Here is a 24,065-nt window from a genome sequence, read left to right on the forward strand (position 1 = left end):
GCTGTCCTACATCTGCCTGAGGTCACCTCTGGCCATCAGCTGTCACACTTGCCTTGCCACTGTGTTCACGGCAGGTATGGGGCTTATGGCACCTTCCATGGAGATATGGATGGACATGAGAAGTGTTTTCCACACCTGGTGTGGCAGACCTTTGGGTTTCTTGTTGGTAATGTCTGCTTCAGGGTATCTAGTGCCAGACTGGTGAGTAACCCTCATCAGGTCCCGTGTCAGGGGCCTGAAAGCCCTTCCCAGGTCCTCTTGCTTCTGAGACCCATCTGTCCCCAATTTCTTGAATCACATAATGACCATGAGCAACCCATCAAGTCATGACCTCATGCCACAAAAGAGGAGGCAGAATTTGGGCTAGGTGATGCAAGCAGGACAACTGATGTGGACTGTTTAATGGTCGTAATTTTCCCCACAGCTATGCTGCATGCTTTTCTTTGTCCTGTGTCACCATGACCAAGGGGCAGCAGTGCTATTTGCCCCAGGAGCCTGTGATCAGCAGGACTCTTGTGCTCCTGTTCCTACCAAGCTACTGCCTCTGGGACTGTAGGAGCATTTCTGTCTGTAATAAAGCATAAAGTCTCTTGTGGAACACTGGAAGTTGAAAGAGACACCAAAGTTTCCTCTGTGTGTCAGGTTTTTGGCAGCAGTGAAACTCCACAGGGACTACTGTTTGTCTTTACACAGAGATAAATATTGAGATTGCTTTGGCAACAGCCAGGCCTTTATTCAGAGATTAGCTTCACATATCTTTATGAATTTAAAAATCAGTGGGAATCCTGACCATTGACACTTAATGACTTCCTGTTTTTGTCTAACATGCCTTTTTTTATGGATAAATGGCTTAGTTTTGTCTTTTATGAGGAAAAAAAAAAAGGACTGTCTCTCTCCTGCAGTCATTAGTGACAATATCCATTTTTTTCTTAACAACCTTTGGATTCGAAGGATTCAAATGGATATGGATAAGCTGCCTTAGACTCAGATTTTTATTTTCAAAAGCAGTTGAAATATGCCTTCTGTGGAAGATGTTCTTTGAAACAAAGACATAGATTTGAAATGAGTGGATACTCAAACACCTTTGATTTGCACCCATCATTTGAAAAACATCCCCACTCTCCTCCATTCGCATTAAATTTCTCCTGCAGAGATGTGTAAACCAAAGTCTGTTTCCATGCGGCCGGATCAGCTGGCCAGAGACCAGCAAACTCAATTCACAGCAGGCAAAGAATGACACCAAGCAAGTGCTAACCTGGTACAGAGTTCAGTGAGTACCCATGAAACGAACCAGCCTGTCCTGACAGCTTGCTGCTGCCCTTATCCTGTTTTTCTCTTCAGCTTGTTTTACTTTGCCGTTGGTCATCCTCTGTTTTTTCTGTTTGTTGTCATTTGGGACTTAAAAATATTCAGACATGGACAAGACTGACAAGGGCTTGGAGTCTCACATGGTATCTGAAACATCCACAGCTTGTGCAGAGCTCTGTGGAAAGGCCATCCAGAGTCCAAGTGGGAAGATGCCCAGCAGCTTGGGCTTTCAGAAGGGCATCCAGAAGGCTGAGGTGGGCATGCCCTGCCTCCTGCACCACTGGGCTGCAAGGAGAGTGCTGCCCTTCCTCCACCAGCAGCTGCAGGAGGACCCCCCCACACGAATATCAAGCCTGCCATTTGTTAGTCCTGAAGATAGAAACCTGCTTGGTGGTGCCTCTGTATTGTGCTTATAAACCAAGCTGGTTCTGCTGTGAGCACCATGCCATGCAAGCTGGCAGAAGTAGGAAGACTGAAAGATGTCAGCCACCCAAAAAATAGAAAAACATGATGGTAGGGACTGTAGATACAGCCACATCAACCACTGGTTGTGTTCACATTTCCATGCTGGAAGGCAGTTAGGGTTGCTACTGAGGGTGTTAAATAGCATTTATTGTCAGCATTTCATGAGTCGCTGTGTTGAGCCAGGTGTATCTTCATTGTATGTTCAGTTGTGGAACAGGGGTAGATGCAGAACAGTACCTGGTTTAAAAATAGAGAGTTAAGGATTTCGTAGTGCAGTTTATAAGACAGAGTGTTTCAGTGATAAATTGCATGATGTGATGTGAGCTTTTACAGTGTCCATCACTGAAACACATGGCCTGGTTCTCATCTCTGAAGGCTTTCAAGGTGGGACTGTACAAGATGCTAAATAATTACATTTTTCCCATGAAAGGTTGAACCTGTTGGGTCTTCTGAGGTCTTTTGGACCGTTCTGTTGTTCTGTGATCCTGTGATGAGAATGGAAGTGGTGAACAGTCACAGATGAAATACTCCAGATTAAGGCTGAGAATGCAATGGTGCTGATATGTACTGGAACTTCACTTTCTGTTGGCACTCCCAGCCCAGCTACAGCAAAGACCCAAGGAAACTCCCATTTTAAGTTGTTACCGTGTTTTAAGAGGCATAAATATTTCAGGAGGGAAGCTACCAGGTTCCTCTGAAAGGGGATATTTGTTGACAAACAGCCATGCCTTAAACACTGAATAAATTATGTGCATGGAAGTTCAGAGACAGAGTTGAAGCAGACACATACTGTATTCCTCCTGGGAAGGAGAAGCAAGTTTTGGAGCAGGACATGGGTCCTGTATTCCTCTGCAGTGCAGCCATTAATCTGTGCAAAGTCTGACCAAACACAGCACCTCAGTATCCTGAAATGGGATTCTGGAAGAGATTGGAGTGTGGGTGTGCATCTATTTGTGCAGAAAGTAGGAAATCAGGAATGGATGCAGTGCTAGTAGAAACAGGTTAGTATTTTAAAGTCCCTTTGTCAACCATGCATGCAGGTTGAAGTATATGGCAAACCCATATTCCATATGAAATTCAAATACAGGAAAGATCCGTTGGAGATTTGCTCCTTGCCCATAGGGAGGTCAGAATTTTCTCTGTAACCTGCAAATTCAGAGTTACAGAGCTCATGGGAGACAAGAACAGGAAGCCCCAGGGATGGGACACGTATAGTGCTGGGAAAGACAGGCTGGTAGCACATCACACTAGGGTTCTCCCATATGCCTCTTTACTGACAGTTTTCTCCCATTGGCCTGGGTTTTCCTGGTCCGAATCATCTCACAAGAGTTGCATGTAATATACTTTTTCACAAAGATGCAGATTTTAATTAGCTTTCCTTCATTTCCATTTCTCTTTTTACACTGCTGGGCACATTCCCTCTTCCAGTCACGCATACCGTCCGGTTTGAAACCCAGAGTTTCCACTGCATCATCACTTCTCAGCCAGGAGAAGAAAGCAACGTATTGCACTCAATCAGAAACACAAACTGGCCAAAGAAGTGTGCTATTTATTCATCCAGGGGAACTCCATAAATACAGATACCTTAAATAAACAAAGAGTTTGGGCAGCTCTTGCTGACAGATTGCATGCTGCTGCCTGTCCTGCCTGGGATATTTTGCCACGATGCTCAGTGCCATCCCCAAAGGGATCTATGGAGTCAGTGGATGCAGGGACACGACCGTCATATCTTGGTTTGTACAGATTTTTACAAATTCAGGATGGGACTTTCTTTTATCTCTGTTAATCCAGATCATTTGTGGTAGTCACGCTTTATATTTTCTCCTAACAATCCCAGGGGTGGAAGTAAGCCTTACCCCGCTCTGTTTCCAGCAACAGCTACAAATAATAGCAACAAGGATGTTTTCATTCACCAAGAACTATAAGCTATATTGTAGTAATGCTGTGGCAAAATCAAGGGCAGTGATGTCAGACTCGAATTAGAAGAATGATGCCTACACTCTGTGTGCTCGTAGTGTGATAATCGGTCTTTGCAGGTCCTTTGCATTTATAATAATTCAGCATTCACTTTGCATTTAGTTCTGTAATATTTCTATCTGGAGGGAAACAATGCGTAGCTATAAGTGAGCTCTATTTCACACTGCTTATCTCTATTCATGCTCTGCACACGGCAGTGTGCAGTGTGATAAGGAGGCTTATTGATAGGGCTTACAGATGGGGAGTTGAGCAGTTGTACTGCAGCTGATGAGCTGTCCCTGCTCGAGCTAGGATTGCGTGAGGACGTGGAAAATGCCAGGCATTTCTGAAAGCCCCTCGTGTTCGCTTTCCATCAGCAAGGCAGCTGCAGTGCCGGCTTTTCCCCTGCACCTTCGCAGAGGTGGCAGATGCTGCGCAGCGGGCAGGCCACCGCTTGCCTGCAGCTTGTTTTGGATGCAGCGATTTGTTTTTCTTTCGCTGTGCTTTCCACACCTTCCAGCTTCCTCTCCCAGCCACCCGCCAGCCCGGTCTGTGCTGCTGGAAGTGCGGGAACCCCCTCCTCCCCCCCACGGCACTGCTCGCAGTGTAGCACGGCGAGACCCTGCTCCCTGTTGGTGAGCAGCGGTGATGCTCAGCATCCTCCTGGTCCTGGTGGAAGAGCTGGTGTGGCTGCCCGAGTGCACTCAGACCAGGCTTTGGAGAGCTCAGCCTCTCCTTTTGCTCTCTAAGGTGGGCTTTTTTCCATATATCTCTCTCCTCCACATCTCCTGTGCTGGAGGAGCCAGCAGGCTGCATGAGGCCATGCAAAAAAGCAGCAAAGCCTGGGTGCACAACCACAGAGGTGGAGGAGAGCTCACAGGGTTAGAGCGAAAAACAGGAGTGTTTCAGGAGGGGGGATGCAGTAGTGAGGGTAAGGGCTTGAGGATGACCTCCTCACTCCTTCCATCTGTCTGCCTCGTTGCTTTCTGCTGGAAATGGGCTTTTTCTCCTTCGTGAGAAGCAGCGGGTGCTCGGTGCACGGAGGAGTGTCTGCCAGGCTGTGAGCAGAGTGGTGTGTGACTTGGCAGGAGCAGAGGCACTCCTTTTATTTTGCTATTGTGAGCAGGAGGAAAATGAATGTCCATGGAACAAACAGAGTCTTGGGCCATCGAAGGCAAAAAGACAGATTAAAAAAAAAAATACTGCTGCTTAGGAAATGCTTCGTCTGCTGATATGTGCAGTTGCAAGGGCAGCCATCCTGCCTGGTGGCTGGGAGGTGATATCATGAGGGCCCTCCCTATCAGGGCTGGATTGTGTCCTTGACCCACTGCTTTATCTTTCTGTACCATCTAAATTTTGTTGTGTTGGTCCTGTAGACCTTCCTAAGAGGACTGAGGACCTCGCAATGAATGACGTGTTTGTCAGTGTTTATTCTCATGTAGCTTGTTTCCTTTACGCTGACATTTTGTTTGAATTGTTTTCTCTTTTTTTTTTTTTTTCAAATCACTCATCTTTGTCTGATTTATCGTGCTCGGTTTTATATGTCTGTTGCCCACAATGGTTTTATGGTATTGTGGACAAATCGTGATGAGATACCACAGTTGCACAGGAGCTTCCAAGCTTGTATTTACTATACAAATAAAACCCAGGCTGCTGCACATGACAGAGACTCAGGACTGACCTGATGTAGTTTTGTTGTAGTTATTGGAAGGCTTTCAGTGGGTGACAGTGCAGCAAGTGGCACAAAACGGTGCTCAGGGAGAGGGATGTTTTGCTCTGGGTTTGACGTACCAAACAGAACATTCCAGAATATGAGATTTGTTCCTCGATTGCTTTGTTCAGGCTCAGATAGCTTCCCAGTCTATTGCAAGACTTTCCCTCTCATCTCATTAATTTTTCTTTAAAGATGCTGAGCCATTTCTTCTCGTTTCCTCAAGCCTTCCCAGCTCTTAGCTTGCCATTCTCCCTCCAAACACTTCTGCTTCACTAGGTCCAGCTTTCTGGACCCCAGGGCTGAGCTGAGCCGTGCACCCCAGGGTGATCAGGCATCAGTGCTTCCCAGCCCATCCAGGATATACTGTCAGCACTTCATCTGTGCTTATTGGGCCCACCTAGTGCAGGACATGTCTACACAGTTGGTCAGATTTGACTCTTTGTATGCAAAAGGTCTGCTTTGTATGTCATTGTAGCATGGGTCTCACCACAGCTGAGCCATGTAAAGATGCACCTGGAGGTTGATCACATTGCCAGCAATGCTCCTGAGCAGAAGAATACATCAACACTTAACAATAAGTCATGCTGAAATCTTTTCAGGAAGCATTCAGAAGTCATTGTTTTATTGAACGTGATATTTTTAGATCTTCCAAGTGTGTGAAATCAGTGCACAATCGATTTCAGAAAAGGGATGAATTTAACCTCACTTTTAGCTTGTAGCATCCTGCTTTGACAAGTACTCCAAGTGAGGGGTTGAAAATATAAATGTCAAGCTTTTTCATTCCAGGGAAAGAATCCTACATTTAACAGATAACTTAAATCTGAAGTCACAGGAGCCTGGCATTTTTACTTTCCTAATTCAGCCATCCCCACACTGTGTGTGATGCTATCCAGTATTTTCCAGGGTACTGACAGTTAAATAACAAGTCAGAAAACCCAAGTCATTGTTTGTGTCACCATTTGCAAGCACTTCACTTAATAAGCCACAGGAGCCACTAGCATGGTTGGAAGAGGCACCATCCCTAGCACTGTCCAAGAAGCGTTTAGATGAGGTGCTAAGGGATTGGATTTAGTAGTTGGGTAGGGATGGTGATAGGAGGATGGTTGGACTAGATGATCTTGTAGGTCCTTTCCAACCTAATGTACCTATGAACCTATGAAAATCCCAGGGGCTGAAGAGAAACAAAACCCAATAGAATGAATGGGGCTGGCTTCAGTGGATTTGCTTCCCAATACTATATGGGCCATCTGCTCAGCATGCCCAAAGGTCATTCTTATATGCTGTGTGGAAGAAACCAGCTGAAAAGTCAGGGACTGACCTCTGATGTGTGAAGCCATGTATTTCTTCATGAACAGTGTAGTTTATGAGACCTAGCTGGGACACTGTGGAGCCCAGAGGGCTTTCAGAACTCCACCTGAGACCAGACTTCAGTCAGTGCTGTCAGGCCTTATAATAATAATGATAAAATATAGCAATTAAATGTTCTGTGTGACATATTAGATTGGAAATAATACAACAACAAATCAGCAGATTGTAGGAAAATTGGAAGCTTCCTTTTGCAACTTTGAGCAACCTGGTCAAGTGATGATGCTGTCATCGTTCTTTGTCCTTAACTGGAGATCCCATGACTTGTAGTGATCCTATCTCTGATGTTATTCTCTCGAGGCAGTCTGTAGTGAAGAAAAATCACATTCAAGCTGGTAACAAAGTCCACCACTGCCTTGCTGGCTAGGGGTGTGAGTACACACATTGCTTCTGCAGCGAGTAGTTTATTCTGCAAGATTTGCTCAGTTTCTGCAGAAACCAGCCCAGCAGAGCTGCTCAGCATGGAAGGCAGCCTCTGAACCAACCTGGGTAATGTGTGCATACAGAGATGCAATTTTCTGCTCTTGAGGGAATAGATACGAGGAAGGAACAAAAGAATAAAGTGTTTTGCCCAGGCTTCAAGTACTCTTTTCTAGTATTGCTGGAATCTAAAAGACCTGCAGACAAAAGCTATGAAGTGGATTCATGTGTCTGATGCCACCTCAGCGTGGGAGAATTTCAATTCTGTAAATTCACTGGCAGCCCCTAACCAAGTCATTTGGGAAAAGAAGTCAGGGCTTTGTACCAGTAGCTGGCAGCTTGCCTCCAGCTATTTTCCCTGTGTAAGCGTTGTTGGCCAGCAAAACTATAGGCATGGAGGGGCACTGTGCCACCACTGTTTGCAAGCAAGCTCAGTTCAGAGTTGTTTTTTGGAGTATTGAAAGCCCGTCTAGGCTTTTCTGGTTGGCCTCTGTAGCAGAGCACACCCTGCAAAGCTGTTTGGAAACCACTTTTCTGCCTGACCTAAGTGAGCTGGATGTGTCCAAAGAGAAAGGTGTCACACAGCACCTTCTTGGTGGGCACAGCAAATGGATGGACTGAGATCAGCCACGACACCCAGAGAGCACACTACTGACAAAAAGAAGGAGCTGGTGTGTTAGCACATACCACAGTGACACAGGAACCCACTGGGAACAGTGCTGGCTTGGGAAGTGTTGGGAAGCCCCTCTGGCAGCTCCTGCCCTGAGCCCTCTGGCTGATGGTAGGGCTCCAGTTCCCACCTCCACCAAGCATGTAAGCCTGGAGAATCTCAGGAGCACCATCTTTGCTCTGATGTGATCTGTGTGCAAGGGCTTCCCTGTGGTGTTTGTGTTCAAAACATCCTTAACCTTGCAGTAAGTCAGCGTTGACTTTCACTCCTGGAAGAATTCAAGTCATTCTGATTTCATTTCTGCACTGAACTCAGAATTTTGTTCTGGGCTTTTCCCTGTCAGAGCTTTACAAAGTAGGGAAGGGATGGGGAGGCATTTTAATCAGGGTAAGGCTCTTTGGCATTTACCCTACTGAAGCCTGTGGAGCCTCTGAATTTCTGCTGAATAGAGCCCTAAGAAAAGAAATAGATCTGTTGAAGGATGACATTTCAGTGCAAGAAGGATGTGTGTGTAGGACTTTCCACTACATAATGGGACTGAAATGGATTAACATGACCCAGGCTTTCTTTTTCTTGAGAATTGCTGCCTGCACCACTTTTTCTCTGTTACTGCTGCTTCAGTCACAGCTCTCACAAAAAGGTTTTCATTGTTGTTAATAGCTAGAGAAATGAATTACAGCACTGTTTCTCCTGATCAACAGATTGATTAGTCAAAGGTCTTTAGCTAGAGCAAAACATGTTCCTCATCATCAGTGTTCACTGCAAGTGTACTTGCCAAGCAGAGAACATTTAAAATCATGAGGGTGGAGAAGCACCTTGCACTTGTGATGTGCTGCTCATAACTATCCATGCATCTCTGAGAGGCAGCCATCTCATCAGGTCAGTGAAGAAATTGTGTGATGCTCTCAAAAAAGAAAATCATCACTGCTTCCAGTTGGATGGCTGTGGACATCACAGAATGGCTTGACTTAGAAGGGACGTCAAAGATCATCCAGTTCTGCAGTGGATAGAGGTGCTGGTGGGTAGTGCTGCCGACTGCTTGGTTCTCGTGGTGTGTGACCAGTTGTGCTGTGTTTTATCCTCTCTTCCACTCTGTAGGTGCTTTCATAATCTGCTGGACCCCAGGACTGGTCTTGCTGCTCCTCGACGTGTGCTGCCCGCAGTGCAACGTCTTGGCTTACGAGAAGTTCTTCCTGCTCCTGGCAGAGTTCAACTCTGCCATGAACCCCATCATCTACTCCTACCGGGACAAGGAGATGAGCGCGACCTTCAAGCAGATCCTCTGCTGCCAGCGCAGCGAGAGTGCCAACGGCCCCACCGAGGGCTCCGACCGCTCGGCCTCCTCTCTCAACCACACCATCCTGGCTGGTGTCCACAGCAACGACCACTCGGTGGTATAAGGGCCCCACGGTGGGCTGCCCCGCCAACAGAGCTGCCCCGGGGAGGTAACCCACTCGCAAGATTTTCTCAAACACTAATGGACCACAGGCGCTTCTTTTCCAGGGATCCCAGTTGCAGTCCTGTGCTGGAGTCGCCGTGCTGCGAGGCCTTTGCCTTCTGCTTGCGAGAAGGTGGAAAGCAGAGACCTTGCTGGAGAGCTGGCCCCTGAGGAGCCTCGCTGAGACTTCGTCGGCCCTTGCAGCATCTTGGTGCCAGTCTGAATGAACTGATTAATTAAGCTTATACCTGCTTCACTGCATTTACATGTAGCCACTTAGTCTTTTTAAAAAGGGAGTAAAGGGGATAAAAGTATGCCTTTCATTTAATAGACATGTAATATTTATCACCATCAGCATGCTTTTGATGAACATTTTCTGTGCAGGGAGTAAAAATGTGCTGTAGTCCTCATATCCTTAGCCACACTGCCATAACTACAGTAAAAGCAGAAGTATTTTTCCTAATACAGGCAAAGATGATGGGAACTGACTCTCCTTACCTTCATTACTGGTGTTAGAAAGCATGCATGTTCTGTGTGTATGCGCATTGTTCTAATTATGGGGGGAAAAAAAGCTCGTTGTAAAGTCTGCAGGAAAGTAGAAAAGCATAGACTGTATTCCAGTGTTTGTTTAGATTATGAAATAAACAGTACTCTAGTCACAAGGTATTTAATGTTCTTCTTTGAAGTGTGGTATGAAATGTGTGACATGTAAGGGGTCCCAAGTTTTTCAGGGTCAAGTTGTTAAAGGAGGACACATCTCTAGGGCTACAGTCATGTTGGTAAGCCTGAAAAAAAAAAAATCTTATTTTGCTGTTGGTATGATTTTCTTGCTTATGATGGAAAGGAATGAGATTTTTAATGTGAAAAACAAAACTTACTGTTTAAGAAGATACTTGTAATCGGAAAGAAAACAACTTCTGTGTCTTGCGCTGGGGAATTGTTTATGGGGTTTCTTTTAGTTTATTTACCCTGCATTTTAAAAGCAGTGGGCTGCTGGGAACCAAGGTACAAATGTATTTTGTAAAGTCAAGACCAAATATTTAGTAGTCTATTGCGAACAACTGAACCTTTCTATACACAGTAACCACACTTGCACGTTTCTTTGAAAAGCTAAGCTAACAGATGGATTTTTTTCATATGTGGCTGTTTCAAAAAGAAATGACACTAACATAAATGTCACTTCCCAAGAATCAAAGGCACTAGTCAAAATTCCTTGACAGGAATAAACATAAGCAAAGATGGGACTTTGCAGATAAAGAACTTGGGACCTTTCCCTGGGAAATTATGTTCTTCTAACATTGTAAAATATATCAGCAGTAAATTTCTAGGACCATTTTCCTTATAGTAATACGCTCCTATAGCAAAAAAAGAAAAAGAAGAAAAAAAAAAGAAGAAATCTGAGGTGTATCAGTCAGTATAATGTTCTGGAATGTAACATAAGGCACAATATTCTCCCATGTGGGCAGGGAAGAAATGGAGAGGAGAGGGTCAGCCTATTACAAAGCAGATCTGTTTAAAATCATGGGGGAAAAAAAATTGCTTTGATAACAGCAAGACAGAGGGAAAAACAACAAGTGAGCAAAATCTGATTCCACTGGATAAAGTGAGAGTTTTGTCACTGCTTTCTGTAAAGCTGAAATTCTCTTGTACTGTTGAGCAGAATTTTTATGGACAGTGTTGAAGGAGATGTGAGGAGAGGAGATAGAAGAAGCACTGCCAGCTGATTGAGGTATCCTGTGTGGCACGTCCTTTGGACAAAGCTGAGGGTTTTTTTCTGACGGTGTAAGAGCAAGTGAATCTGAAGGATGGTTTGTGTTTTATTCACATGATTGTACTGGGAAAGAGGAGAGCAGGCAGTGTGAACTTTTTCATTTAAAAGCTTCTGCTTGCTAAGCCACTCATAAATGTTTCATGGTGCCTGCACAGTGATCAGGCTAGTGCAGGTAAGCAGAAGAAAGGAGAGGGCAAGTGTGTCTCCAAAGAGAGGGGGCATCTGACAGACATTTTTTTCTCATTTCAAGGGTGCCCCAACTTGTTTTCTTCCCTGGAGCCAGGGAGAGCACTCTTTCACGTCCCTTTGTTCCACATAAAAGAAGAGCATCACGCACACTTTGTTTTGGGGGAAGTTTCTCTTTTCCCAGGGTCCTTTTAACTGCTCTTTGCATGTTCTTTACAGAATGAGTTGGGAGGGTGGTGTTGAGAAGTAGCAGTTTCATTCAGCCCAGTTTTCTGTGCTGAATGTATGTGTTGGTTTTGGAGAAGCAGTGGCTGAATAATGTAACCAGGAGCATGATTGTGAAGTGCTGGTGGGTGCCAAGGGCCCACGTGAAGATGGATGCCCAGGGAGGCTTTTCTTGTTCTCACTACAATTGCAACAGGTGACAGATGCTGCCCAGGTACATCGGTCAGACCTTCTCCAATGACACGCTCAACTATTCAAGAAGCTGGACCTGACCGCCTGAACTGTTAACAGCAGATAAATTTCACTTGTGGGGTAGAGTAATCTTGGAGCACTTCTGGCAGCACATGGCTTTTTCCTGTGGAAGGTGAAGTGCTATGCTTTAGATCAGAGGCAACAAGATGCAAAAGTTTCTTCGAAGATTCCACTACAGGAACTAACTGAGCATGTGGCTGCTGTTTAAAGATTTAATTAGTGCTTTGTTTTATTGACATGATCTCCCTCTGTCCTTGAGAAGTCTGATCTGTGGATTGAGTGTTTCTTTGCAAGCTAATGAAATTAAAGCTGCTGTTAGCAAAGAAAATAAAATTAAGAGCTTGGAGTAGAAGGATTTTTGCTCTTTTCTTTAGAGTGGCTCCTATGCCATGGTTTTGTCTCATTTTTTAACTTTTCCATTCAGATTTTGCCATCTTCATTATGCAGATGCAGAGTTCACTTTCTGCTATGTGAAAACATGGTGCTGAGTAACCTAGTGGGAAAAAAAATTGCTCCACTTCTTATCTCAAATCCTACAGAGGGTTTTAGAAGACTTCTTAAAATACCAACAGTCCTCCCACAGTCATTAAAATTCTTCTGTTGCTGGCTGCCTCTGGTCCAAGTAAATCCTCTTGAAGTTCAAATATAAAAGTGTTTGTTTCAGCAATTGTAGCAGTGGGAGTTGTGTATTAATGGCAGAATGTCTGATGAAGTCACTTGCAGGTCAAAGAAAATGTGTTTTTTCTATTTCATTTATTGAGTAGCATCACAAGTCTGGAAGGTAATAGAAAAGGCTGCCCTTGATGAAGGGATTATTAACGAAAATTTTAATTCCATGTTGCTAACACATCTGCTCTTACAGAGTCACTGGCATAACATAACTGGCACAAGGAGAAATGGCAAACCATTAAAGAGCTTCAGGGCTTCCTAAAACCAAGCTCACCTGTCCATAATGCACCAGCAGCTGGGTTATTCAAATGGTTGCCCCAAGGTCAGCTCTTTAACTCTGTCTTCCCTACACATGAATGCTGCTGTGGCATTACTATAAAAAGCTGCCAGGAAAAGCTTGCAGGTGCACAATAAATGCTCATGGTGCAAACTTAAGTCTGGGTGATTTGTGTGTCAAAGACAGAAGAATGTATTTTTATGACTGATGTCTTAAGTTTTGCTTCTCCTCCCAGTGGCAGCTCTCCTCAGTGGCAGCATAAGTTTCTCCCTGTGTATCATGTCAGTGAGATGAAGCTTCTCAGGTAGCTCCAAGGAGTGTATCTTTTGGTCTGTACATCCATGGGCCAGGCCACATCCAGCCCAGGTCACAGGAGCAGTCTGCCATGGAATGCTCAAAGCAGTCGTGCTTAGGAGAGAGGTTTTACAGCTTCTTCTGAGCTTCCCATTGTCCCAGAAGTAATCCAGCAGATACCAGCTGGAGTTTCTCTCTGCAGTGCTGTCACCACCACCCCTGTGCATCCTCACAGCAGCAATTACCTATGTCACTAAAAACATGCCTTTTTTTTAATGAACATGTTCTTCCCCAGTGGAATTAAAGAGGATACAAACACTCCCACTCTGTCTTTTACTTAAGGTGAACCAGGTTGGTGGCAAAGTTGAGCAGCAAGGGCATTTCTCCCGGGCATGACCTCCACACTATGTTGAGGCATGATCTTGTCCCATGGTACCTCTTGGTCCATGAGATGAGATAAGGTTCACAGAGGTCAGCCTGAAACAACAGTTGATTGGCTTGCCAGCAAAGCGATTTGCAACTGCTGTTGGACAGCAGGTTGACCACAAGCCAGCAGTGTGCCTTTGAGGCCATGAAAACCAGTGGTATCCTGGGTTGCATTAAAATAATGTGGCCAGCAGAGTGACAGAGTTGATCCTCCCACTCTACTCTGCCATGGGGAGGCCATCTCTGGAGTATTGTGCTCCCCAGTTCTGAGCTCCCGAGCTCAAGAAAGACAGGAAAATGCTGAAAAGAGTCCAGCAGAGGGGCACAAAGATTATTGGGCCCTGGTGCACTTCCCTTATGAGGAAAGGCTGAGAAAGCTGGGTCTGTTCAGTCTTGAGAAGACACTGCTCCTAAATATCTAAAGGACAGGTGTCAGCAGAGTGGGGCTAGGCTATTTTTGCTGTTTCACAGTGACAGGACAGGCAGCAGTGGGCACAAAGTGGAACATAGGAAGTTCCATCTAAACGTAAGGAAAAACTACTATGGGAGTGACAGAGCTCTGAACAGGCTGCCCAGAGAGGCTGAGAAATCTCTGAAAATACTCAAGACCCACCTGGGTGCTTTCCTATGCAAGCTGATATGGGGACTCAGCTTTAGAAGGGGGTTGGACTGGATGATACACTCTTCTAAACCTGCAGATTCTGCAGTCCTTGAGGCTTGCTAACTCAGTAGGTACATATCAGTATTTACTAACGTAATATTTGAAAGATAATAGCCACTTGTGTTAGACATGACCAGTACTATGGGTTTGTTCCAAATCTGTAAGGGAAAGAGGCAGAAGATTCTTCCACAGAGGAGTTATGAGACCATGGAGAGCTTTGGTATTCCTTCACAGTAACCATACAAGTCTCTCCATCTCTCCCACCAGCTCTTGCAGACAGCAGTCAGTCTATGCAGTGCACTGATTAAGCTGCATGGAGGGTCGTTGCAAGTGCAGTCTCCTGTTTTTTTTGGAACCAAATTACCCAGGCTTTGCAGTTTGATTAGAAAGGCTAACTTCCAAGAGACTATGTCAAGTTTAATTCTCGACCCTGTCCAGCCACGTCTCTTCAGGACAATGTACCTTTCTCTTTCTTCCCAGTTTCACCTCTGAGAGGATTTTCCAGTTATTTACCTAGCTACTGTTTTCTCAGTCCACCAATGAGAAAAAAGAAAAAAAAAGAGGTAGTTATAAAAACATAAAAGGATGTTAAACTACGACACTGTCTTCTGTAGTATAAGAAAATTGAATCCAGTGATAAGCTGCCAGCATTTTAAGAAGAGCCTCCATGAAATGTTCACTTTTGCCTGTGATAAACTTCTGATAACCAGAAGTGTATGTATAGACTCAGGAATCTGCCCATTTGTTTTCCTGTTTAAACAAAACCATATTTATAACTTGCAAGTACAGAGAGAGCCAGTGAGATTTGGCAAACAATTTTGCTATTAAGTGCACTTACTGTAAATGTTTAGAGGTTGTATCTAGTACAATAAAGTATTTAGCACGTGTAATATGGAGCGTGCAAGAAATGAACTGGGAGAGCTGGTATTTTTGGGTGTGGAGGGGAATTCAAGAAGTGTTTCTGTGCAGAGGTATGAGCTTGTCTGACCCAGGATTCAGCACAGGGATGAAATGCAGGGACAATGAAGGGCAGGTTGTTTCACGTAAATCACTTTCTGCCTCTGGCCTGCCCACCCTTCTCTGTTCCATGTCCACATTTGTACCTCGTAACCTCGTAAGAAAAGTCATCCCACACAGAAACAAGTCTGCTGCTTCTTCTCCCTGTGCCCTCTTCTTTTCCTCTCTTCTCTCTTACTTTTCCCCCTTCACCCTTCCCTTCGCTTCCTTTCCTTTTCTTCTGTACATCAACAGGTTTCTCTCAAAATGCATCCACAGTTTTGATGTAACCATAGAATGTCTTAATTTGTCTAAGCCAGGGCTAGAGAGCTTATACATGGAAATGCACGGATTTTCACAGTCACATGCTATGCTACTGAAAAAAAAAAAGTATTAACTGCAGTGCTAGTAGAGCAGAACAGGTTTATAACTATTTTTGTGCTAATTCCCACTTCATTAGCATTTTAAAGGAAAGAGGTCTCTGATAAAGGGCTGATTGACCCCTTGCCTTGTTAGAGGAGCTGATCACTTACATAACAAGCAAAATGAAGTTGCCTGCTTCAGTAAAAGAACAGCAAATGAAGTTGACATTCCTAAGTACTAATCAATAGGAGTATTATTAAGTAAGTTACAAAAACATAAAAAGAGAAGAGTCCAGTTTTTTTCCTCTTCCAAAACGTCCTTGGTGATCCAAGAGTAATGAATGCCCTGGTGATGGGCTTCAAAAGGCACGGCATATGTAATGTAAAGCAGCCCCATGGGCTTGACTGGATGTAATGAACAGGAAGCCAAAATACACAACTGCTAAATAAATCACACTCTGTGCAAATGGACTGCAGTGCCTCTGGGATTTTTTGTTTTAAGACCTGGATCACGATTTGTTGGCAGAGTTAGGCTGCATATATGGCGATCTGTTAACATTAAACGCGTAACATATGCAGCAACACAGGACGGGGCTGCAATGGGAGGCCTGCCAGGCACGAACAGGGAGATCCAGCCTCCTTGGGAGTGACAATGCCCAGAGCCTGCAGCACAGGGCTGGGACGCCAGGCCCATCAGGAGACGTCTAGGCCCATCAGGACTTGGAAGCTATAAAGCTACTCTGTTGAGATTAAAAATGACATGTGCATGTCCCCATGTTACTGGTGCAGAATAGTATCCCCAATGTGGTCCTTGGGCCAGGACTCCAGCCTTGTGTGATGCAGGCTGCCCAACTATCACTGCCATTGCTTACCTGGCTTGAAGCACCTTACTTTTAGCTTGGGATGACACAGCTACATGTGGTTGGGAACCTTGAACCTTGGAAATTTAAGGAAGGATGCCTTTTCCCCTGGAGCCAGCTGCAGTTCTTTCCCTAGTTTTCAGGAGAGAAGCATAGGAAGGAGGTATCTTGATAGGGACAGGAAACCAGCCCCTATAGAGAAAACTCCTTACTACTTCATTGCTGTGAGTAGCATACTTCTTCCAGGTCTAGAAGCATTTCTATTTTCATTCCTAACCAGTGTGTAAAGAAAAAATAGCTTATGGGAGTTATATGTGCTTAAGTAGGAGGCCAACTCCAATTCTACTTCTTAGCATTTGGGAATCTGCATCTTCAGGTTGCTGGAAGATCCCACCATTATCCTCCCTCGGGTGCCTACCAGGCTTTTGGCTTTGCTTTGGAAGCATCCTAGCAAAGTGCTTCAGCTTCAATGTGTTCACCCCTGCACTGAGGTGCTGCAGATGGGCTAGTCCCAGTAGGAGCAGCTGCACATGGGACTCCTCCACTTTTACCTGAAGCCTTCCTCTGCATAGATCTGTGGCCTTCACATGCCTGTAGATTTGGGAATGCCTATTGCAGAATCACCAAGAATCACAAGAGCTGAAGAAGCATTTGAACAGTGCTCTCAGACATAGGGTTTGAATTTTGGATGGTCCTGTGTGGAGCCAGGTGTTGGACCCAATGCTCACTAGCCCAGAGAAGCTGTGGAAGTCCCATCCATGGAGGCATTCAAGGCCAGATTGGATGGGAACTTGGGAAGCCTGATCTATTGGGGGTCAACCAGACAACAACAGGGCTTCAAACTGGATGGGCTTTGAGGTCCCTTCTAACCTAAGCTATTCAGTGGCCCTGTGATTGTTGTTTGTCCCTTCCATCTGACATATTCAGTGATTCTATGACTTCCTCTTTCTTACTAGCTTTCTAAAGAGCTCTTCAAGCTCCTCATTAGTGTTAATTTCCACTGAGCCTTCTCCAGGTGCTTGCCACCGCTGGTACAATTTCCTTGTAATTCCCTGGGGATGAATTAGGAAATAAACACAGCACATAGCGTATGCAGAAGTGAAGAATTCTGGAGAGGGAAGGACAGCGTGGGAGAGAACTCCTACCTTCAGTGCAGGATTTTGTTTATCAGTGTTTTAAAGGCTTTTTGACAAGTTCAGAAAAGGATTTCAGTTGGTCCTTTTTTATTTTTTTTAATCTCTTAGATTTATACTCTTTTCATGGCATTACTTTTTTCTTTTTTTTTTTCTTTTTTTTGTCCGATAGAAGAATTTGTTGATTTAGGTGTATTTCATTTATTAAGAGCTAAAAAAGCCAACTGAAACAAGGATAAGCCTTCCTATTTCCCACCCACACTCAAGGCAAATTTAAACTGTTTTTGTAGAAATGGTGTTTCACCACTAAAAGATTGAAAGATGATTCAAGGACTGACATTGGTTATATATTTTTCAGTTCTCTGTTTTTCCAAGTCTCACAATATCTGGATATTTTAATGCTCGTCCTGCCACAGATTTTGAAGTTTGTACATTCTTCTTGTCCTCAAGTGTCTCTTTGCAATCCTGCTTTTTCAAAATATGTAAACACTCCTCAGTTCAAGAGAGTTACTCAAAAATGTGCCTAGTTTGAGCTAGGCCAGCTGCTATCACCTCCCAGACCTTTCTCTTCTGTGCTGACAATGAGTGCTGTGTTCAGCCACAACTGGATGCTAGTAAGTGACAATTATTTTGTATAAAAATTATGTCAGAGAGGATGCCAGTAGCATGCGAATGTCATTGTCACTGATGCACTGTCCTGCAGTAGCACTGGCTGCTACCATTGCATTTCTGAAGGAAAAACACAACAAAAACACAATTTCCTACACTGGAGCAGGTTAAAGGTTTTATTTCTAGAACATAAGTACTGTATCCTTGCATGACCATGCCATGGGATGAGCTGTTGTTTAGTCTACAGAACATTTGTCCATTTTCCTAAGGCTCCTCACGGCAGTGTTGGTGAACACACGTTGGGATGAGGCCCACTTGCCCTGGGATGGAAAGGGAGGCCAGTCAGCATGATCAGGAGTGCTCCTGCCCTGCTTTTTGGTCCATGTCGATCAAAGCACAAGCTGGCCTCACTGGGTTTCCCCAGGAAAGCAGAACACAAGGGGAATTGGGGCCTTGATTGGCCAGACTTACCTTCTTTCAGAAGGAGGCATGCATAGTGTCTGTGTTGTAAATGGCTGTTTTGGTCTAGGAACACGAGATGTGTTTAGTGACTTATTCTAAGTGCAGAAATAAAACTCAATTGCAACACTGGCAGCACACTGACTTAGATAAACTCCATGGACACTTGCAAGATGAGAAGATTTTCACTCAAGATGGGGGTTTTATTATCATTTTGTATTTCTTCGTGGAAAACTGAAAGAAGCTGGGCAGCATCACTTTTTTTTCTATGCAGAACACACCCCAGAGCTGTGCAGGTGCTACAAAATCCTGGAAAAGCACAGAGGGACAAAATAAAGGGAGAAATTATGGTTTTTAATCAACATCCATAGATGGCATCTTCCTTCACTAAACAAACCGCATAAACCTAAGCTGCTCTGGGACTGCAGTCCTTGAAAACTACCCTTGCCAGCTTGTGAATCCAGCCCACAGCCAGTGAAGCCTGAGAAAAATATGTGGTTGGGGAGGCTGGATCTTACCCTGTGGGGTGAAGGAGGCACAGTCTGGAGGAGATGGAGGAGGCAAGGGAGCACCAGCTTCATCTTTATTTCACTTGATGGTGCTTGATGAATACAACTTAGATGAGAAGGGTACATCCAAGGGTATGTGTGGCTTCATTCAAATGACAGAGTCCCACCAGGAGGATGGAGAACTCTAATGTTCTCCTACCACTCCAGTAGCTCCTGGAAAAATGGACATTTCTGACTTGCATTGTCTGACCAGGAGGTATCTACCACCATAGATACAACCAGCAGGATTAGTGCACTTGGCAGCAGGATTTGGGGATTTTTTCTCTCCAGCATATGAGGAGCATGTTGGAAGCTCCCTGCAGCACAGCTACAGCTGAGCTTGCCCATTCTGCTAGTGAGCAAACAAGAAGTAGTTCTGTGAGGAAAATATCTAAAAAGTCATCCATACAAAATCAAGTTAAAATGCCTGTGTAGCACAGATGTTTCTGTTAATTTTTGGTGCTCTGTCCCTTTACTTGGCTGGCTACTATTTCCCCAGAAATTTATTCATCTGAAGAAGCATGAAGTTCTGGTAGAATGCTTTGACTGAACATTAAAAGGACTTTTTTTTTCCAAGTGTCCCACACCACTCACGAATGCGTCCACAGTCATTTTGCTGAGCATGGTGCAAGAAGCACAATTCCCTTTGCATGAATATGTCTGCACTGCCCACTCGTGCACGTGCCTGTGCAGGTTATTCTGGCTCAGGAACCCAAAGAAACTGCTGGTAAAAGGCACCTTTGTTCCAGTGCTTTGTATCACTGTGTGAAGAAGCAAGTATTGAAGGAAAAACATCACATCCAACCCAGCATGAACCAGTGAAATTTTTCTGGTGTAGGCCGTAGACTCTTAAGTAGCTCAGACACTTTTGGAACTAGTACTCTTCATCCAAACAAAGTAAAAGAACAGCCAATATTTGGAGTAAGTGGCTTTGGTAGTAATGTTGCTTAAAGCAACCTCCCACAAGCTTCCACCTTCAGTGAGTAACTTCATAACCGGAAAGTCTGGAGATGGCCCAAACCAAACAAGAGTGTTTTTCATTATGAGTGGAAAAAAAAATTACGCTGTGTATATGATTTACTATGAAGCCATGTTGTTTGTTATGAACTAACAGTGACATACATGTGATTTTAATAAAGAAAACCATGACTTCATTAGTTAACACTGGGTGGAAGTCAAGTGTACGATGAAAAACAAAACAGATAAAGTTATTCATCAATTAAGCTACGTGAGCCATTGCAATAAGATCACCAGGCTGGGTGGGCTTCTGCTTCCCCCTTCCTCCCTAGCCAGTTGCAGCCCTTTCATGATTGGATTTGCCTCTGCAGCTGACTATGGAGCACTGTGCTGAGATTTGCTGTGGATGTGGTCCCACCTTGTGCCCCTCTCCCTCAGCTTGGTGACCACACAGGAGGTCATCACGCCAATACAATGCAATGGTTTGGTCACTGCACCAACCCATGCCTTCACTGCTGGCTTCGTGTCCCAGATCATTCAGCCTTTCCTCACCAGAGAGGTGTTCCAGTCCCTTCACCATCTTTGTGGCCCCACGCTGGACTCTTTCCAAGAGATCCCTGTCTTTTTTTACTGGGGAGCCCAGAACTGGACACAGTGCTCCAGATGAGGCCTCACCAGGGCACAGTAGAGGGGGAGGATCACCTCCCTTGACCTGCTGGCCACGTTCTTTGTAATGCACCCCAGGATGTCATTGGCCTTCTTGGCCACCAGGGCACACTGCTGGCTCATGGACAACCTGCCGTCCACCAGGACACCCAGGTCCTTCTCTGCAGAACTCCTCTTCAGAAGACCATCTCCCAGGCTGTACTGGTGCATGCCGTTATTCCTCCCTAGGTGCAAGACTCTACACTTCCTTTTGTTAAACCTCATCTGGTTCTTCTCTGCCCAGCTCTCCAGCCTGTCCAGGTGTTGCTGAATGGCAGCACAGCCTTCCAGTGTGTCAGCCTTTCCTCCTAGCTTCAAAACATCAGCAAACTTGCTGAGGGTGGACACTATTCTGTCATCAAGGTCACTGATAAAGGTGTTGAACAAGACCAGACCCAGCACCAACCCCTGAGGAGCACTGCTAAATACAGGCCTCCAACGGGGCTCTGCACCACCAATCATAACAATATGAGCTCTGCTAGTCAGCCAGCTCTCAACCCACCTCACCATCCACTCATCTATCCCACACTTCCTCAGCTTCATTATCAGGACGTCATGGGAGACAGTGTCAAATGCCTTTCTGAAATCAAGGTAGATGACATCCACTGCTCTCTTCCTGTCTACCCAGCTGGTAGTGTCATCATAGAAGGTTGGTTGAGCACGATTTCCCACTGGTGTATCCATGCTGATTACTCCTGACAGCCTTCTCTTCTAATTGTCTGGAGATGGCATCCAGCACAAGCTGTTCCAACACCTTTTCAGGGACAAGGTGAGGCTGACTGGCTTGTAGTTCTCCATATCCTCCTCCTTGCCTTTTTTGAAGACTGGAGTGACATTAGCTATCCTTCAAACTTCAGGCCCCTCACCCATTCTCCAAGACTTTCCAAAGATGATGGAGAGCAGTTCAGCAGTCATCTCTGCCAACTCCCTCAGCGCACATTGATTCATCCCATTGGGACCCATGGATATATGTACATTATTATTGCCTAGATGCTCTTGGACAGTCTTCTCTCTTGACAAAGGGGAGCCTTCCATTCCCCAGACTCTCTCATCTCCAGGGTTCCATATTCCCAAGGGAGAGTCTTTGCAGTGAAGACAGAAGCAAAGAAGGCGTACAGTATCTCCACCTTCTCACTAACCCCCATTACCAGAACACCCCCTCTTTCAGTAGGGAACCCACATTTTCCCTAGTCTTCCTTCTTACTGCTGACATAATTAAAAAAAACTTTTCTTATTATCTTTTATCTCTTTTGCCAGATTCAATTTCAGGTTGGCTTTAGCCTTCCTAGTTGTATCCCTGCAGGCCTGACAACATTCCTATATTCTTTCCAAGCAGTCAGACCCTTTTTCCACATTTCATGGACCTTCCTCTTACCTTCGTTTGGCGCGTGATCTCCTTGCTCATCCATGGGGGTTTCCTGCCACCCTTTCCCGATTTCTTGCTCAAAGGGATGCACTGATCCTGAGCTTGGAAGAAGAGCTGTTTAAATGCTGACCAGCTCTCACAGGCCTCCTTACCTTCTAACACCCTAACCCATGGGATAGCACCAAGAATGTCCTGGAAGAGATCGAAGACATCTCTCCTGAAGTCCTGGAAAAAGGTGAATATACTGGATTTAAAGCAAGTTGAAAAAAATTGTGGTCAAACCTTGCTGGACCACATCCAGAAAGTAAGTGAGACTGCAAGGCTTGATTTTCTGCAGGAATGGAGATGAGGAAGGCACCACTAGACCTATTTGACAGTAGGAAATAGTTTTCAATAAGAAATGATTATATTTCCTGAGTTAGCATGTCTATCATTCATGCAAACTCAGATCTTTACAGCTTCTGAGGGAGGTTATGGAAAATCAGTGGGATGTTGTGAACCTGCAGAGTGCTCTTGGCGAGGTGAGCCTGTGGTACTTAGGAGGAGAGGGGAGGGAATGGACTTTGTCTGGAAAACAACCGTCAGAGCCATGCAGTTCCAAAAGATGGCTACAGCACAGAGGGACATTTGTTCAAGCAGTCTGACTTGACAACAAGAGATGTATTATGAAGGATTTTGGCTTGTACCTGCTGCATCAAATTCACTAGTGGGTGAGATGTCTGTTGAGTGAGAGTATGAACCCACAAGACCCCGTGAAAAAACATAACCTAGCTATTTACTGGACACGTTCCCTGGCTTTCTCTTCTGGGCCTGTTGTCCCTTCATGCCTGCTAATCTCCCAGGGGCAACTAAGAGATTCCTTTCATAAATATTGAGATGAAAAGCTCGACCTGCAGTGGAGTAGGGCTCCAGTGACCATGTTGACATGAACTTCTGTGGGCTACCTGCCAACTCACAGGTATTGGTTTCCATTGGACTTTGTGCAGGATGGAGCCCAAGCCATCCGGCTGCTGGCCCCTCTGTTTCCTGTTGTCATTAGTTTTAGTTGGGCTTATTTCTTTCCTCTCCTTTATCATACCTGGAAATATGTTCTTATTTTCCCTCCCAGAAGCCAAGGCCATGGGCACAGTCATGTTTTGCTTAAACAACCAGCACAATGCTTAATTTTACTGAAACAACCAACTACATCAGAGATGAAGGAAACAAGTACAGTGACTCAAAACTAGCCTCACTACAGTGCCCTCACATCTCTGTGTACAGACAGAGGGAAAGGCAGTATGGATTTTTCTGTGTAAGAATATGCATAACTAAATAGGAATGTGTTGTCCAAGAGTGACAAGGTTGGTGCCATTGAAAGGGATTTGCCTCTAGAATAATTCAAGTTACAGACCTGACGGTCTCAGAGTGCATGCAAGCCTTCTCATTTAAGTAATCTCAATGTTGAATATTTTCTAAGACAGAAAAGGAAGATATAAATAATAGTAATAATAATGATGTATAGTACGCACACACACACATATGTATATATACATATATATATAAAACAAGTAATGTGCTACATGATTGCCATTCCCTCCCTGCTTTTTTTTATTCCTCCACCCCCCTTGATAGCAGGACAGTACAAGAAGTCACAACAATGACTAAAGCATTACCATGTTATCTCTGTCATTCTACTCCTAAAGCCACAGCGTCATACCAGACACTATGAGGAAAATCAACTCTGTTCCAGCACAAAATGCTAAATCATCATATCACAACCAGAAAAGCATCTTCAGATTTATGTCCTACACTTTTCAATGCTAAGCCTGACTTTGGTGAAGTAACCCCTGAAAACACATGAACTGAAAAACAAAGGCTGAAGTCTGGATTAATATCAGGGACAAATTTCCTCTGTGATGAAGATGCATATTGAGCCTCTGAGGTGTTTCATGGCAGACAGTGATTCAGGAAGGAAGACTGCATTTCTGACTGTG

At 44.7% G+C, this 24,065-nt stretch overlaps 1 protein-coding gene across 3 annotated transcripts in view; it reads left to right on the forward strand.

Annotated features, from left to right (window-relative positions):
* Positions 1-12,122, forward strand: part of LPAR1 (lysophosphatidic acid receptor 1) — a 64,299-nt gene extending 52,177 nt beyond the window's left edge. For all 3 annotated transcript variants that reach the window (XM_065745257.1, XM_065745258.1, XM_065745260.1), the window contains exon 4: positions 8,997-12,122. In XM_065745257.1, coding sequence (XP_065601329.1) covers positions 8,997-9,298 — 302 coding nt within the window. In that variant the 3' untranslated portion in view covers positions 9,299-12,122. The remainder of the gene's footprint in view (positions 1-8,996) is intronic.
* Positions 12,123-24,065: the final 11,943 nt, after the last annotated feature.

This window comes from Cyrtonyx montezumae, unplaced genomic scaffold, assembly GCF_038088225.1.
Source record: "Cyrtonyx montezumae isolate F1298 unplaced genomic scaffold, pur_monq_1.0 scaffold_34, whole genome shotgun sequence".
Classification (NCBI taxonomy): Eukaryota; Metazoa; Chordata; class Aves; order Galliformes; family Odontophoridae; genus Cyrtonyx; species Cyrtonyx montezumae.